At 35.6% G+C, this 15,489-nt stretch overlaps 1 protein-coding gene across 3 annotated transcripts in view; it reads left to right on the top strand.

Moving 5' to 3' along the window:
• The window catches only part of LOC149832274 (glutamine--tRNA ligase-like), a 51,428-nt gene that overhangs the window by 13,692 nt on the left and 22,247 nt on the right, over positions 1-15,489 (top strand). For all 3 annotated transcript variants that reach the window (XM_090014412.1, XM_090014413.1, XM_090014414.1), the window contains 6 exons: positions 5,005-5,095; positions 5,168-5,254; positions 5,735-5,932; positions 6,192-6,290; positions 13,614-13,745; positions 13,839-13,975. In XM_090014412.1, the coding sequence (XP_089870538.1) occupies positions 5,005-5,095; positions 5,168-5,254; positions 5,735-5,932; positions 6,192-6,290; positions 13,614-13,745; positions 13,839-13,975 (744 nt within the window). The remainder of the gene's footprint in view (positions 1-5,004; positions 5,096-5,167; positions 5,255-5,734; positions 5,933-6,191; positions 6,291-13,613; positions 13,746-13,838; positions 13,976-15,489) is intronic.

Raw genomic sequence — 15,489 nt, 5'->3', positions numbered from 1 at the left:
TGCCTCTTTGTATTGTGTCTTTTCAGACAAACTCTAATAACATTAATAGTACAATCTGTTTACTCCAGAACCAACAATATTACAATATCAAAATATGAATAAATTGTTAAAATTTCCCCTGCTTTCTTGTTCTTAATGCATTTCACATGCTTTCATAATGTTTAAAATTACTAACCATTTGTTGGTAAAATAACTGTTCTTTTGTTAATACAATTAAATATCAGGGCATTTTAATAATTTTAAATAGGATATAAATCTTGTCCACCTGGGAAGCGTTTTTGTGAATTGCTTGCAGATATATTGTGAGTTTGATAAAATACAGTTGCATCTGGGTAAGTGACTGGTGTAATAGAAATCTAAGTGTCTTATACAAAGTTTTTTTTTCTTTCTCAATTCTGTGTTACACATGCTTGTGAGGCTATGGAGCCTTAGAAAAAATATGCTTTAATTTAGAATTCTTTAACTACTGTTTCACTCTCTCTCTCAATGTGTAGGTATATTTGTTCCTGAATTGATGCTTTTATCTTTTGATGATTTGATGTAGGTCTTTTATGGAATGTGGTTTTTCACACTTTCAATTATTTCTAGTTTTTATATCAATTAAATTTTTTTGTTTGTGTTCATGTCAAACTTAGGTTAGCCTCTTGGAACATAGGGTCTTTAACTGATAAGTTGGTAGAGTTAGTAGATGTTATGTGTAGGAGAAAGATTGATATTTTATGTCTACAAGAGACCAAATGGGTAGGTGAGAAAGCAAAAGTGATAGAACCTTGGGGATATAAGATTTGGTATACAGGAATAAATAGGAATAGGAATGGAGTAGGGATTGTTATGAGTCGTGAGTTTATAGATAATGTAGTTGAGGTCTGTAGGAAGGGTGATATGATTTTACTTATTAAATTAGTATTAGGTACAAATATTATTAATATTATTAGTGTTTATGCTCCTCAAGTAGGTTTAGATGATTCCATTAAGCGTCAATTTTGGGAAGATTTAGATGGAGTAGTACAAGGGATATTTTATGGAGAAAGGCTTTTTATCGGCGGTGACCTTAATGGGCATGTAGGCATTAGTAGGGATGGTTTTGAGAGTATCCATGGAGGCTATGGTATAGGAGAAAGAAACGAAAGTGGAGAAAGGATTTTAGATTTTGGTTTGTCCTATGATATGATCTTAGCAAACACTTGGTTTAGGAAGAGGGAGTCTCACTTAGTAACATTTAAAAGTGGGGTTAATACGAGTCAGATAGATTTTTTCCTACTTAGAAAGAGAGATAGGGGTTGTTGCATCGATTGTAAGCTATGTCACAGGGATTCGGCTAGCAGGGTGCCGCACCCGCGTCGACGCGGATGCGGGTGCGGGTGCGGCACCGGGTGCGGGTGCGGCACCGGGTGCGGTCAACCCAATCCTGGGTGCGTTGACCGCACCCAGGATCATTTCGGTCCATTTTTGTTTGGATTTTTTTTTTTAAAACAAAATTTGCCCTACGAAATGGGCTGTAAAATTTTTTTTTAAAAAAATTTCTGCTAGCAGCTGACAACAGCTGCCTTTTCAATTTCGTAAAAGATTTTCTATCTCCACAATAAAGGACAGCAGCTGCTGCTCCTGCCTTTTCAATTTCGTAAAGGATTTTCTCTCTCCACAATAAATGACAGCAGCTCCTGCTCCTGCCTTTTCAATTTCGTAAAGGATTTTCTCTCTCCACAATAAATGACAGCTGACAGCACCTGCCTTTTCAATCCTTTTTCGTAAAGGATTTTCTCTCTCCATAATAAATGATAATGATGGTTCTTTTTAGTAAAGGATTTCCACTGTTCTCCTGACGAAATGGGTGCGTGCAGCTGTATATAAAATGAAATTTGAAAAAACCCGCGTCGCATATATATATATATATATATATATATATATATATATATATATATATATATATATATATTATATTTTTGCCCCTGCCGCACCCCCGCACCCGGGTTTTTTGGAAGTGCCGAATCCCCGCACCCGCACCCGCACCCATGTGACATAGATTGTAAGGTTATACCGGGAGAAAGTGTAGCTACACAACATAGAGTCTTAATTTTAGATCTTAAAATTAGACAATGCCGCAAAAGGGATAGATATAGGATAGATCCTAGAATTAAGTGGTGGGCACTGAAAGGAGCTAAACAAGGAATGTTTGTAGAGCAAGTAGTTAAGGAAGCTGATTGGTGTCTCAAGGAGGATTCAGAATCAATGTGGAATAAGATAGCGGGTGGCATGAGAAAGGTGGCTAAGGAGGTATTGGGTGAGTCTAAAGGCAGTGTACCGCTAGGTAAGGATACATCGTGGTGGAACGAGGATGTCAAATTAGCTATTAAGGTTAAAAAAGAGTGTTATAGAAATCTAAGTAAGAGTTGTGATAAGGAGAATTTGGAGAAGTATATGATAACAAAGAAGGAAGCTAAAAAAGTAGTTCGGAACGCGAGGGATAAGGTATATGGAGGTTTATGACAAGTTGGATACCAAAGAAGGCGAGAAGGATATTTATAGGCTTGCAAAGATGAGAGATAGGAAATCGAGGGATCTGGGTATGGTTAGATGTATCAAAGATGAAACACAAAGGGTTTTAGTCAAAGATGAGGAGATTAAGGAGAGATGGAAAAATTATTTTGATAAGCTATTTAATGAAAGTCATGCTCAGGATCTTGGAGACTTCTCTATTCCTTTTCATGAGATGAATCGTGACTTCATGCGCAAGATTCAAAAGAAAGAAATTGCAGAGGCTTTGAAGAAAATGAAATCAAGAAGGGCAGTTGGCCCAGATGGTATTCCTATCGAGGCTCGAAAATGCTTGAGAGAGAAAGGTTTAGAATGGTTGACAAATCTTTTTAACAAGATTTGGCGGACAAATAAGATGCCTAATGAGTGGAGGAAGAGTACTTTGGTGCCTCTATATAAAAATAAGGGTGATATACAAGATTGCACAAACTATTGTGGTATAAAACTCATGAGTCATACTATGAAACTTTGGGAGAGGGTGATTGAGTCTAGGTTGAGGAAGATTGTCATGATATCGGAGAATCAATTTGGTTTTATGCCTGGAAGATCAACTATGGAAGCTATACATCTTCTTAGACAACTTATCGAGAGAAATAGAGAGAGGAATAAAGATTTGCATATGGTTTTTATTGATTTAGAGAAGGCATACGATAGAGTACCTAGGGATGTTCTCTGGTGGACAATGATGAATAAAGGTGTTTCTCTCAAGTACATTAAAATAATTAAAGATATGTATGAAGGAGTAATAACTAATGTCCGCACTTGTGGAGGGGTGACAACCAATTTTCCTATAACGGTTGGGTTACATCAAGGATCTGCTTTAAGCCCTTTCCTATTTGCTATAGTGATGGATGAGCTTACGAGATCAATTCAAGAAAATGTGCCGTGGTGTATGTTGTTTGCTGATGATATTGTTTTGATTGATGAGTCTAGAGTTGGGGTTAATGCTAAGTTAGAATTATGGAGACAGACTTTGGAAGCAAGAGGTTTTAAGTTGAGTAAGAGTAAGACAGAATACATGGAATGTCAGTTTAGTAAGCAACGAAGTAATGATGAGAGTGTAGTGAAGCTTGGTGAGCAAGAAATACCGGTGGATGATTGTTTCAAATATTTGGGATCTATCATTCAAAAGTATGGAGAAATTGATGGAGATGTAAATCATAGGATAAAGGTTGGGTGGATAAAATGGAAAAGTGCAACTGGAGTGTTGTGCGATCGTAGAATGCCATTGCGGTTGAAGGGAAAGTTTTATAGGATGACTATTAAGCCTGCTTTACTATATGGTACGGAATGTTGGGCTGCCAAGAGACATCATATTCAAAAAATGAGTGTAGCTGAGATGCGTATGCTGAGATGGATGTGTGGAAATACAATAAAAGATAAGATTCGGAACGAGGAGATACGTAAGAAGGTAGGCGTTGCACGCATTGAAAATAAGATGAGAGAGAATCGTTTACGGTGGTTTGGACATATTCGGCGAAGGCCTAATGATGCTCCAGTTAGAAGGATGGAGAAATGGGAAAATATATTAGTTAAAAGAGGTCGGGGTAGGCCTAGGAAGACATGGATGGAGGTGATAGGAAAGGATATGAATGCTTTGGACCTCACCAAGGACATGACATTGGATAGAAATGATTGGAGGAGAAGGATTCATGTGGAAGACCCATAATGATTTTCTTTTTTGGTTCATATCGCCGACCCCAATTATTTTGGGATGAAAGCGTAGTAGTAGTAGTTGTTGTTGTTGTTGTTGTTCATGTCAAACCTTCTTGTTGTGGTTATGATTTAAAATTTGTCTAAAATTTGGTGAACAGTAGATTTTAGAATTATTTTTCTAGCATTAGTATTTGTATATCTTACCTTGTGTGCAAATGTTGTATAACTAATTTTTTGAATCATGAGTGTTCCTTTCGAATTTAAAATCAAGCTTTCTTCATATCTTACCTTTTGCATCGGCTTGCCCATTTTCATGGCAGAAGCATACACACACCGAAAAAAGAGGGGGAACTGTTTTAAGGGATGTTGACTTATGTTGCATCAATTAGTTTTTATTCATCTTCTAAAATAAGAAAAATGAAGAGATATGGAGTTTTTTGTTGTTCTCATTAAACTTTTGCTTTGCACCTCCTGCCATTTTGTGTTTAGTTGATTGCAGTGTTCACGAGAGAAATGCTCTTTGCATTTTTGACCTTCTGAACTGTCTTGCGTCCGTCATATTGATTACTAGGATGCACTGGAGGAGTCTCAGATAATGTAACATATTCTTGAAGTTCAGAAGCTTTTAGTTCCTGCACTTCTTATGGTTTATATGACGTCATTGATCTTAATTCAGGTGTTTAGTCACTAATTGAATCCATAAGTTGCCATTATTATATGATTGGTTCATTTTCCTTATCTCAGTTTCTCAGTGCGCTTTCTGAATCTGTGTTTCATTGTTTTCTTGCTTTCCCACTGGCTTTATCTCACTAGGTTTGATGATACAAATCCGGAAGCTGAAAAACAAGAATATATTGACCATATCCAGGAGATTGTCCAATGGATGGGTTGGAAGCCTTTCAAGGTACAGACTCAGTTTATGAGTAGATTCATCTTGTTTTGTGTGAACTGTCTTACGATATTCATTTTTTAACAGGTGACTTACACCAGTGATTATTTTCAAGTTCTCTATGACCTGGCAGTGGAGTTGATCAAGAGGGGCTATGCATATGTTGATCATCAGGTGCCAACTGGATTGACATTTATTAGATAAATTGATATTTTCCTTGTCTAGCATATATTCATATCATAGTCTCCTGTATCATTACAGGTAATTTCTCGGCGAGGGTATTTCTCGGAGAGATTTTCAAAAGTTGGTACATCTCGGGAATATCTCGGGAGTTTAAAGAATTGAAAAAATATAAATAACAACAAAAAGCTAAGAAAATGATAAGTTTTGCATTATTTTTCTTCCAAAAATATAAAGAAACATGTTTTAAAGGTTTTAAAATATCAAAGAAACAAAAAAATAGGAAATGCAAACTTAAAATAAAAAGAGTTTTTTTTCCCAAAAATATCGCGATATTTTGTCTCTGGCGATATTTTGAAAATATCACGATATATTCCCGATATTACCTTGAAATAGCCGATACTATCATGATATTTTCAATATATTGGCAATATCGGTGACAGTGATTCATATGCATGACTGTCGTATTTTCAGTCACCTGAGGAGATAAAGGAGTACAGAGAGAAAAAGTTAGACAGCCCATGGAGAAACCGGCCGATTGAAGAATCGTTGAAATTATTTGATGATATGAGACGGGGTGTGATCGATGAGGGGAAGGCCACCCTGAGAATGAAACAAGATATGCAGAGTGAAAACTACAACATGTATGACTTGATTGCATATCGTATAAAGGTAATATTGCTAATTTAGTAATTTCTATCTTTCTCCTATTAATTTATGCAGAGAGGTCACTAGGATATATGTAACTGAATTAAATATCATATGCTGGCAATTTAGATATTTCTGCTCTTTTTCTCATATTGTTTACACACTCTGTTTTATGGGTCTATCTTAAGAGTTTCTAGATTCAACTTTAAGCTTTCAAACAATTCCATGACAACTACTTAGTACTCACAGTTCTGTAACTTTTTGTTGGTCTTTTGTTTTCTAGTTTACTCCTCATCCACACTCGGGTGATAAATGGTGTGTTTATCCAAGCTATGATTATTCTCACTGTCTGGTGGATGCTCTTGAGGATATCACTCATTCAGTAAGCCTTCTCCTCTTTTCAACATCAAATATTTGAACTCTTTTTGGTGTGACACTTGCAAGGTCATTTTTTTCTTTTTACCTTTTTGTTTTAATTTCATTTCTTCGAAGTTCTTTTTAATAAATGAAGTGGAGGACTTTTTTTCTTATCTTGACAAATTGCTAGTGGACAGATGCATGTTTATTACTTTTGGGATTAATTGGACAAATTGTTATGTCATCTCACTTTTTTAGTTTTTTTTCCTCTTCTTATTGAGCATCATGCTTATGAATGCTGTAATGAAATAAAATGTGCACAATCACAATGCCACTAAATGGCTACAAAAGTGCACAAACACAAAGGCCACTAATGGGCTAAACGAACAAAACTCACAAAGAGAAAGTGCGCACACATAAAAAAATATGATTCTTTTATAAAATGCTCAAGGAGAGCATTAGAAATAATAGGGACAAGAAGTCCCTATTTATACACATGAAGAGGCCAAAGAGAGCTCCCAATAGAATCGTTAGGAGCTCCCACTGGCTATAATTGTGACTGTTGGGAGCTCCCAACAACTCTATCGTCAAAAGACCATAGAGCCCCTAGCTAAGACCACCACCACCAACAACAACAACAACTATGCCTTCATCCCAAAACAATTGGGGTCGGCGATATGAACCAAAAAATAAAATCATTCTGGGTCTTCCACATGAATCCTTCTCCTCCAATCATTTCTATCCAATGCCATGTCCTCGGTGAGGTTCAAAGCATTCATATCCTTTCCTATCATCTCCATCCAAGTCTTCTTAGGCCTACCCCGACCTCTTTTAACTAATATATTTTCCCATTTCTCCATCCTTTTAACTGGAGCATCATTAGGCCAAAAAGGTAAAAAAGGAAAAGGCCAAAAAAGGAAAATAAAAAGGAAATACAAAAATGTCCCTAAGGGACAACACCTATTACAAAAAGGAAAAGGCCAAAATACCCCTAGAGGGCATTACTTATTACAATGCAAAAAAGAATAGTATATATACATAGAAATATATATACTATATTACATATACAAGTACATAAATACATACATACATCCTCTGACAGATCTCAGATACTACCGAAATTGCAAGTGGTTGGTCGTTCGATCATACACAAGTACATACATACATAGGTACATACATACATACATATACACACACATATACATACATACATATACACACACACATATATATATATATATATATATATATATAACAAATGCTAGCATACAATCATTAGAAGAATGCAATCTTCAGAACTGGGGTTCTCTTGGCATTGGATCCATTGGCATTCTTCAGGTTGCTTTATTTATGATAAGTTGAAAAAAGTCTTATTATTATACGTCTCAATAAGTTTCTGCATTTAGTAGGGTAATGTTATTCTTTTGATATTGTTTCTTATTGTGCTGATTTTGTTTCTGCTGGTATATGTGCTTAAAGTGCATGATCTGCTATATGTTTACTTCATAATTCATTCCATGCAACACTGCTTCTGGGCAGTATTCTGATATTCTGGGCAGTATCACCTAGACATGGACACAAACATGGCCTGATTTTTGACATGGTAAAATTAAATTTACGAAAGGTAGTAGAGAAGGACATTCTTATATTTGGGGATGTAATGAAATGGTGGTCTTCCACAAAAGCACGAGAAACCTTCAAAAGAATGTCTATTGGAGACACCTTAATCACAACCCATAAAAGGGTAAAAATGAAAGAACACACTAAAACAATAAATCTTTATTTCTTTACAAGAAATGCTTAAAAAGCATTGGGATACATTGAAGGGGGATGGCCCCTATTTAGAGCTCTCCTTGAGAGTCATTGTACCTAGTCCAACGACTTTAAATATAGCCATTGGACTAGGTCCAACGACTATATTCTAGTCAATTCCTAGTTGGGACTTGACTAGATTATAGTATCTAGTTCTAAATAAACTAGATAATAAATAAAATAAAAGAAAAAGAAAGTAAAAAATATATTAATATATATAATAATAATATTATTATATATATTATATATTATATATGATATATTTTACATTTTAACACTCTCCCTCAAACTTACGGTACAATGAGCGAAAGTTTGTTTAAGAGGAAGTGAAATCTGGGAACAACAAGTGGTTTGGTGAAGAAGTCTGTTAATTGATATTTTGATGTAACATATGGCAGATCAATGGTTCCATGTAGATATTCATCTCTGACATAGTGACATTCCATCTCAATATGTTTGGTGTATTCATGAAATGTTCGGTTGCTGGCAATATAGATCGCACTCTTGTTGTCACAACACATTCTTGAAGCTTGTGTTGCTTCAACTCCCATGTCAGCTAACAGGTGTCTGAGCCAGACAACTTCTATTGTCGTGGTCGTCATGACTCTATATTCAGCTTCGGTGGAGGAGGGAGAGACCTTTTGCTGCTTTTTGCACCTCCATGAAATTAAGGATTCACCTAAGAAAACACAAAAACCAGTGGTTGAGTGTCTATTATTGGGATCACCTCCCCCGTCAACATCAGTATAGACAATTAAATCTAATGACGATGAAACATACAAGAAGATGCCTCATGAAAGAGAGAACTTTCGGTATCTAATAATATGCAAAACTGCTCCCATGTGAGCAGAGGTTGGAGCATGCTGAAACTGGCTAGCTATGTGTACAACATGTTAGTAATTGAAAGATAGGAAAGTGCTTCGATAAGCTCTATGTAAGGAGTGGGATTATCAAGAAGTTCTCCATCATCAATTCTTATTTTAACGTTGACAACTTCTGAAGTGTCCACTTATCATCTATAATTCTAGACTTGTAAACAATATCAAAGGCAAATTTAAATTTAGATATCAAATACCCACGAGAGGAATAAGCAACTTCAATTCCTAAGAAATATCTTAATAAACCTAAATCAATTATTTCAAAATGAGTTTTAAGGAGTTTTTTGATGTTTTCAACCCTTTGTTTGTCGCCTCCGATGATGATCATGTCATCCACATAGAGAAGGAAAACAATAATCCTTGCATCAGAATTCTTAATAAACAAAACAGTGTCAGTCAAACAAGTTTGAAAACCAATGTCAAGCATAACATGACTAAACCTGTCATACCATGCTTTTGGTGTTTGTTTAAGGTCGTAAAAAGCTTTTTCTAGACGAAGAGCTTTACCCTTAGGGATACTAATATCAGGTGGGGCTTCCATATATACTTCTTCAACTAGATTTTCATTAAGAAAGACATTTTTGACATCCATCTGAAATATGAGTCATTTTCTAATGAAAGATAGGGCTATTAATGATCTGACAGTGGTCATTCGAGCAACTTGGGCAAAAATTTCTTCATAATCAATGTCATACTCCTAGGCATACCCTTTGGCCACTAATCGGGTTTTATACCTTTCAAGAGTTCCATCACGTTTGGTTTTGACTTTGTAAACCCATCAACATCCTATAAGTTTCTTACCTAGAGGAATATCTTGAATAGTCCAAGTGTTAGCCTTTTCTAATACGCCCAACTCTGCCTTCATGACTTCTACCCATTCTATATGATTTTTGGCTTGAGAATAGGATGACGGTTCTACATATGATTGTATTAATGTGATAACTACCCTATATGTGGGTGAGAAAGATTCGTATAACACAAATTTTGCAGGACTAGAACTTCTGGATGACCTTCTAGGTGGTACTTCAGAATATTTTTCTAATGCATATGGAAGATTTGATTCTCTATGTCTTGAATATTGTAGACTAACGTCCTTATGAGTTTGCTCTTCATTATCAACACTATGTTCAAAATCAATAGTATTTTGATCATTGTCAAAATCACATTCATTAAATTTTGAAGTCAAATCCATTAAAAATGAATATTCAGTGACTTCCTTGGGTTTTTCAAATTCAAAGAAACTTTATTTTTCCAGAAAAGATATATTTCTTGATACATATAATTTTTTATTTTGAAAATCAAAACACCTATAGCCTTTTTGATTATCAGCATATCCTAAGAAGACACAAGGAATCACACGAGGAGAGAGTTTGTCATTCTTGTTGGTGAAAGTAAAACACTTGCATCCAAAGACTTAATCTAGAGTAATCAGGAGATAAGTTAACAAGTTTTTTAATTGGAGTTATATTTTTCAAAGAATAAGATGACATTCAATTAATAAAATAGGTAGCAGTTAGGGTAGCTTCTGCCCAAAATTCTTTTGGAACTTGATTTGCTATTAATAAAGTCCTAGTGGTTTTCATGATGTGTCGATGTTTACATTAGACCATATCATTTTGTTGTGGTGCGTGTGGACAAGATCTTTGATGTGTGATGCCATGTAAGTTAAGATAGTCTTTGAATTCTTAGGACATAAATTCTCATCCTGAATCAGTGCAAAAAATGAAAACATCATTTTAAATTTTCTTTTTAACCATTTTATGAAATGTTTGAAAGTGTGAAAGAACCTCAGATTTATGCTTAAGGAAGTAAATCCAAGTATACCTAGAAAAGTTGTTGACAAAAATTACATAATATGCATATCTACCTTTTAAAATGACTAGTGCAAGACCCCAAACATCTGAATATATTAATTTAAGTGGTCTAGAAGAAACAAAAGTTCTATCATGAAATGATAATCTTTTCATTTTGCCAAGGATACAATCTTTACAAGTAAAACTTTCAGAATTACAAAATTTTTCTGAACTTGAAAATTTTTGAATTTTAGACACATGAGGATGACAAAGTCTTTTGTGTCACAAATCCAACTCTAGTTTTTTAACATTATAACAGAAAACATTCTTAGGCAATTCCAAAAAATCCATGTAATAGAGTCCTTTTCTATGACCTCCCCCAATCAGTCTCCCTGACTAGTGATTATGTACCCAACAACTATAAGAAGAGAATGAAATATTACACCCATAATCAGATACTTGAGAAATAAATAAAAGATTTAGATTTAGTTTAGGAATATATTTAACTTTCTGGGATAAAAAAATTCTGGTTTTATGAAGTTTTTCAAAATTGCCTATTCCTTCTATTTCAAGAGATGTATCATTAGCTGTGAAAACTTTTGACACAGTTGAGTTATTTTTAAGACATTCGAATAAGCTTTTGATATTTGGGGTCATATGAAAAGAAGCACCAGAGTCAAGGAACCAAGAAAAGTTATCAGTATCGAAAAATTATGAAACAACTACTCCAATCGAGGCTTCAGTTGAGGATGATGCTTCTTTGAGAAGAGGTTGAAGGATCTCTATTAATTGAACCATAGATACCGGTGCATCTTGGTTTTTTGACTCCAATCCGACAAATGCAACTTTCTTTTTTTCTCTTCTTTTTGGCTTAGGACATTGAGGCCTATAGTACCTCGACTCATGACAATGGTCGCAAATGACTTCTTTTGTCAAAATTACCATTTTGTCTACCAAAATGAGGTAGCTTATAAGTGCACATATAGTTATCGGGTCTAGACACAGCTAGAACAGAATGATCTTCAGGTTTTGGAGTATTCTTCCTAAGTCTGTTTTCCTCCATAGTCAGTTCCTCTATAGTATCAATGATAGAGGGAACCTTACCTCGATGTAGAAGAGACGATTTGATCGACTCAAATTCCGCTCTTAAACTGTTTATAAACTGATAAAGATGTTCCATATCGAGTTTGCTTTTGGCGAAACTCGATATTTTCGGAACAATGCCATTTTGGCTCAAGAAGAGTCAATTCCTCCCAAAATTCAGATAACTCATTGTAATATTTCCTAATAGTTTTGTCCTTTTGAGTCATCGTCTAGACTTTGTCTTGCAAATTGCACACATGTGCAATATCTTTATGGGAATACATATTCTTAAGATATTCTCAAGCTTTGTCGGCATGCTCAAATTTAGCAAGTCTAGAGTATTTCTTAATGTCAACGCTATTAATTAGCCATGACAATTTTTGTGTGCTCTATCCTTCACTCTTTTCATTTTTTTTCATAAGTTGTCACGGCCTTATTCTTTTCTCCTTCCGTGAGAGATACTTCTTTGTTATTCTCAACTTTTGTGAGAATTAGTTTCGGTTCCAAATCGGATCCATCCACTATACCTCACAACCCTTTTCCCCGAATCTGGTGCTTCATGATAGAAGCCCACATCACATAGCTGGTGTCATTTAATTGATGTCATTTAATTTCATGGGCATGATGGTGATCTTATCATTGTCATCCATCTTTTACAAGGGTGAGAAAAAGAAAGAATAGATGAGAGAAGAAAAAAAGAGAAATATAAAAGAGGAGAAGAACGAGCATAAATACAAATTTCCATAGCCAAGCTTCCTCCAAATGCTTTCCTTCTTCAAAATAGACCTCTTGAGTCACGAACAAGAGAATGAATCACTCTTTGCAAATGAGGCATGGAAAATGAGGTGAGAATTCTTTAAGATCTAAAAATCTTAAGGCTCTGGTACCATGTAATGAAATGGTGGTCTTCCACAAAAGCACAAGAAACCTTCAAAAGAGTGTCTTGGAGAGACCTCAATCACAACCCATAAAAAAGCTAAAAATGGAATAACACACTAAAATAATAAATCTTTATTTCTTCACAAGAAATGCTTAAAAAGCATTGAGATACAATGAAAGGGGATGCCCCTTATTTATACAAGAGGGAGAGGAGTATTTAGAGCTCCCCTTGAGAGTCGTTGGACCTAGTCCGCCGTTTCTAAATAGAGCAGTTGCACTAGGTCCAACGACTATATTCTAGTCAAGTCCTAGTTGGGACTTGACTAGATTATAGTATCTAGTTGTAAATGAACTAGGTAATAAATAAAATAAAAGAGAAAGAAAAAGAAAATAAAAAATACATTAAAAAATATATATAATAATAATAATATAATATAATAATATTATTATATATGATACATTTTACATTTTAACAGGGGATATGTATTTAGGTACACGTTTGTGTGCAAGACCCCCAATCCTTACTACTCAATTATGAGTTGCCAAGTCAAATCCTAATAACCCAAAAATACAAACATAATCTTGCCAATAATAAATTGTGAGGAGAAACTTAAGTAACAACACCAGAAAGGTTTAAATTCATAAAAACTATAGATGAAGTTATGGTCACTGGATGTCCTTTTCTGGCAGAGGTTTGACTGTATTGATGAAGTGTCATGGCATATTTGGTGTGGGTGCTGGTGTCGTGTTAGTTGACATGTGGCACACACCTAAGTGTCTCTGTGACAGAGGTTATGGGTATACCATGGAATTTTGCATTCCTTGTGGGGTGTGTGTGACTGTATCATAGGATCCTGCATTTGTGTTGCTTTAAGTTCTAATTCTTGGTTCCTTGCCTTGTAGCTGTGTACGCTTGAATTTGAGACTCGCCGTGCATCATACTATTGGTTATTGGAAGCATTACACCTTTATAAACCTTATGTATGGGAATACTCAAGACTGAATGTCACCAACACTGTGATGTCAAAACGAAAGGTTTGTCATTCAGTGAGAGAATATTATAAATTTGTGGCTTCTAGGTCAATTTGCAATTTTGTCTGATTTTGGTAGTTACATTTTTTTGGGTAGTTGAATCGGCTTGTAACAGAGAAGTGGTTAGATGGTTGGGATGATCCTCGACTGATGACACTAGCTGGTTTAAGACGCAGAGGTGTAACTTCAAGTTCTATCAATGCATTTGTACGGGGCATTGGAATTACTAGAAGGTAATGGACTTATTTTTACACACCCTGTTTTATTTTCTTCTCTCGTCAAATTCTTCTTCAGAGTTATTATATTATACTCTGAAATTCACAGGGCTTCTTACAAAAATACTTGTCCTTTATGTGCAACATACTTTTTGTTCTCTCTCTCTCTCACACACACACGCAACAACAACAACAACAACCTACTACTACTACTATTACACCAAAAATGGTCGCCACAATGACAACTGACTCAAATAAAATAGGTTTCTGGATTGTTTTGGGTCATCTTGATTTCCATAGACTTCATTGATTATGATTTGAGGAGTTTAGGTCATGGTTACCAGTTGAGGAAGCGGGAGCGGGAAGCGAGGCACTTTCAAAATTTTAGAAAGCGGGAAGTGTGGGACCACTTAAGAGCGAATCAGGAATCATCTCGGAAGCGACATAGGAAGCGACCTAGGAAGCAAGGGAGAAGCAGAAAAATAAAATAAAATAAAATAAAAAATACAAAAAATTGGAAAAATGGGGGAAGCGAGGGGGAAGCGTGATGGGAAGCACACTTCCCATAAAAGGGAAGTGCGCTTCCCATTAAAAAATAGTGCTTCCCCATGCATTTCGGAAGCGCGATGTTTCGCGCTTCCGAAGCGTGCTTCGGGGAAGCGTGCTTCCCCACTTACCTAGGCGCTTCCTGTAACTCTGGTTTAGGTCATTTCTACAGTTAGTGGATTGCATGTATCCTTCACCTCTTTGTGGGCAATTGGTCTAAACCATGGATACAAGAATAAAGCATGAGCCGCACATTGGCTGTCTTATATGGCTGGAACCCGTTTCTTGTTTCTATCTCTTTCTAAACCATGCCTAAGCAAGTAAGCTTATACATTCTGTGATGTCAATTTATTGTCTTCAAGCAAAGGGTCATAGTGTGCTTGCTTTATGCAGGATTTGGTTTGATAATAAGTCTCCGTCTTGCTATAAGTGTCATTTTCTTGACTCTGTTATCCCTGCTAGCTACTAGTGAAAGGAAGAGGCAATCTTACTGATTATTTTGGTTTCATTGTAGTGGTTACTCTTGCCTGTGGATTTTGAGAACTTTGTTGAGTTGAACGGAAGATCATAACTGAGAGGGTGCTAATGAAGGAAACACTAGCATTTATGTCTAGATCAATGGCATTCCAAAAATTGAACATGACTTTGAGATGACGGGGGATTCTGCATATCTGCAATGTCTTGTAGTTTTTGATAAATTGTATCTCAACAAACACATTGAAAATTTAAAAATATGAAAGAAAATTCAGATCTTTATTCTGTTAAAGTTTATGTGGACTCACTGACAAAACAGGTTACACAAGGTGCTATGGTTGAGAGTTGAGTTGAGACCCTGTGCATCAGATTGTACTGATAAGAAAGAAATGCATTTAGCTGACTGATTTATTAAATGACTAAGTTGCATGTTCTGTAATTAGAGACAAATAAGTTATGTCTGGTACTTAGGAGGCAATGTTGCTTGATATACTTGAAGGAATGAGGTGCAC

This window comes from Nuphar pumila, chromosome 7, assembly GCF_984573655.1.
Source record: "Nuphar pumila chromosome 7, dmNupPumi1.hap1.1, whole genome shotgun sequence".
NCBI classification, from domain to species: Eukaryota; Viridiplantae; Streptophyta; class Magnoliopsida; order Nymphaeales; family Nymphaeaceae; genus Nuphar; species Nuphar pumila.
Note: the sequence above shows the minus strand (reverse complement) of the source record. Positions and strands in the feature narration are given on the sequence as shown.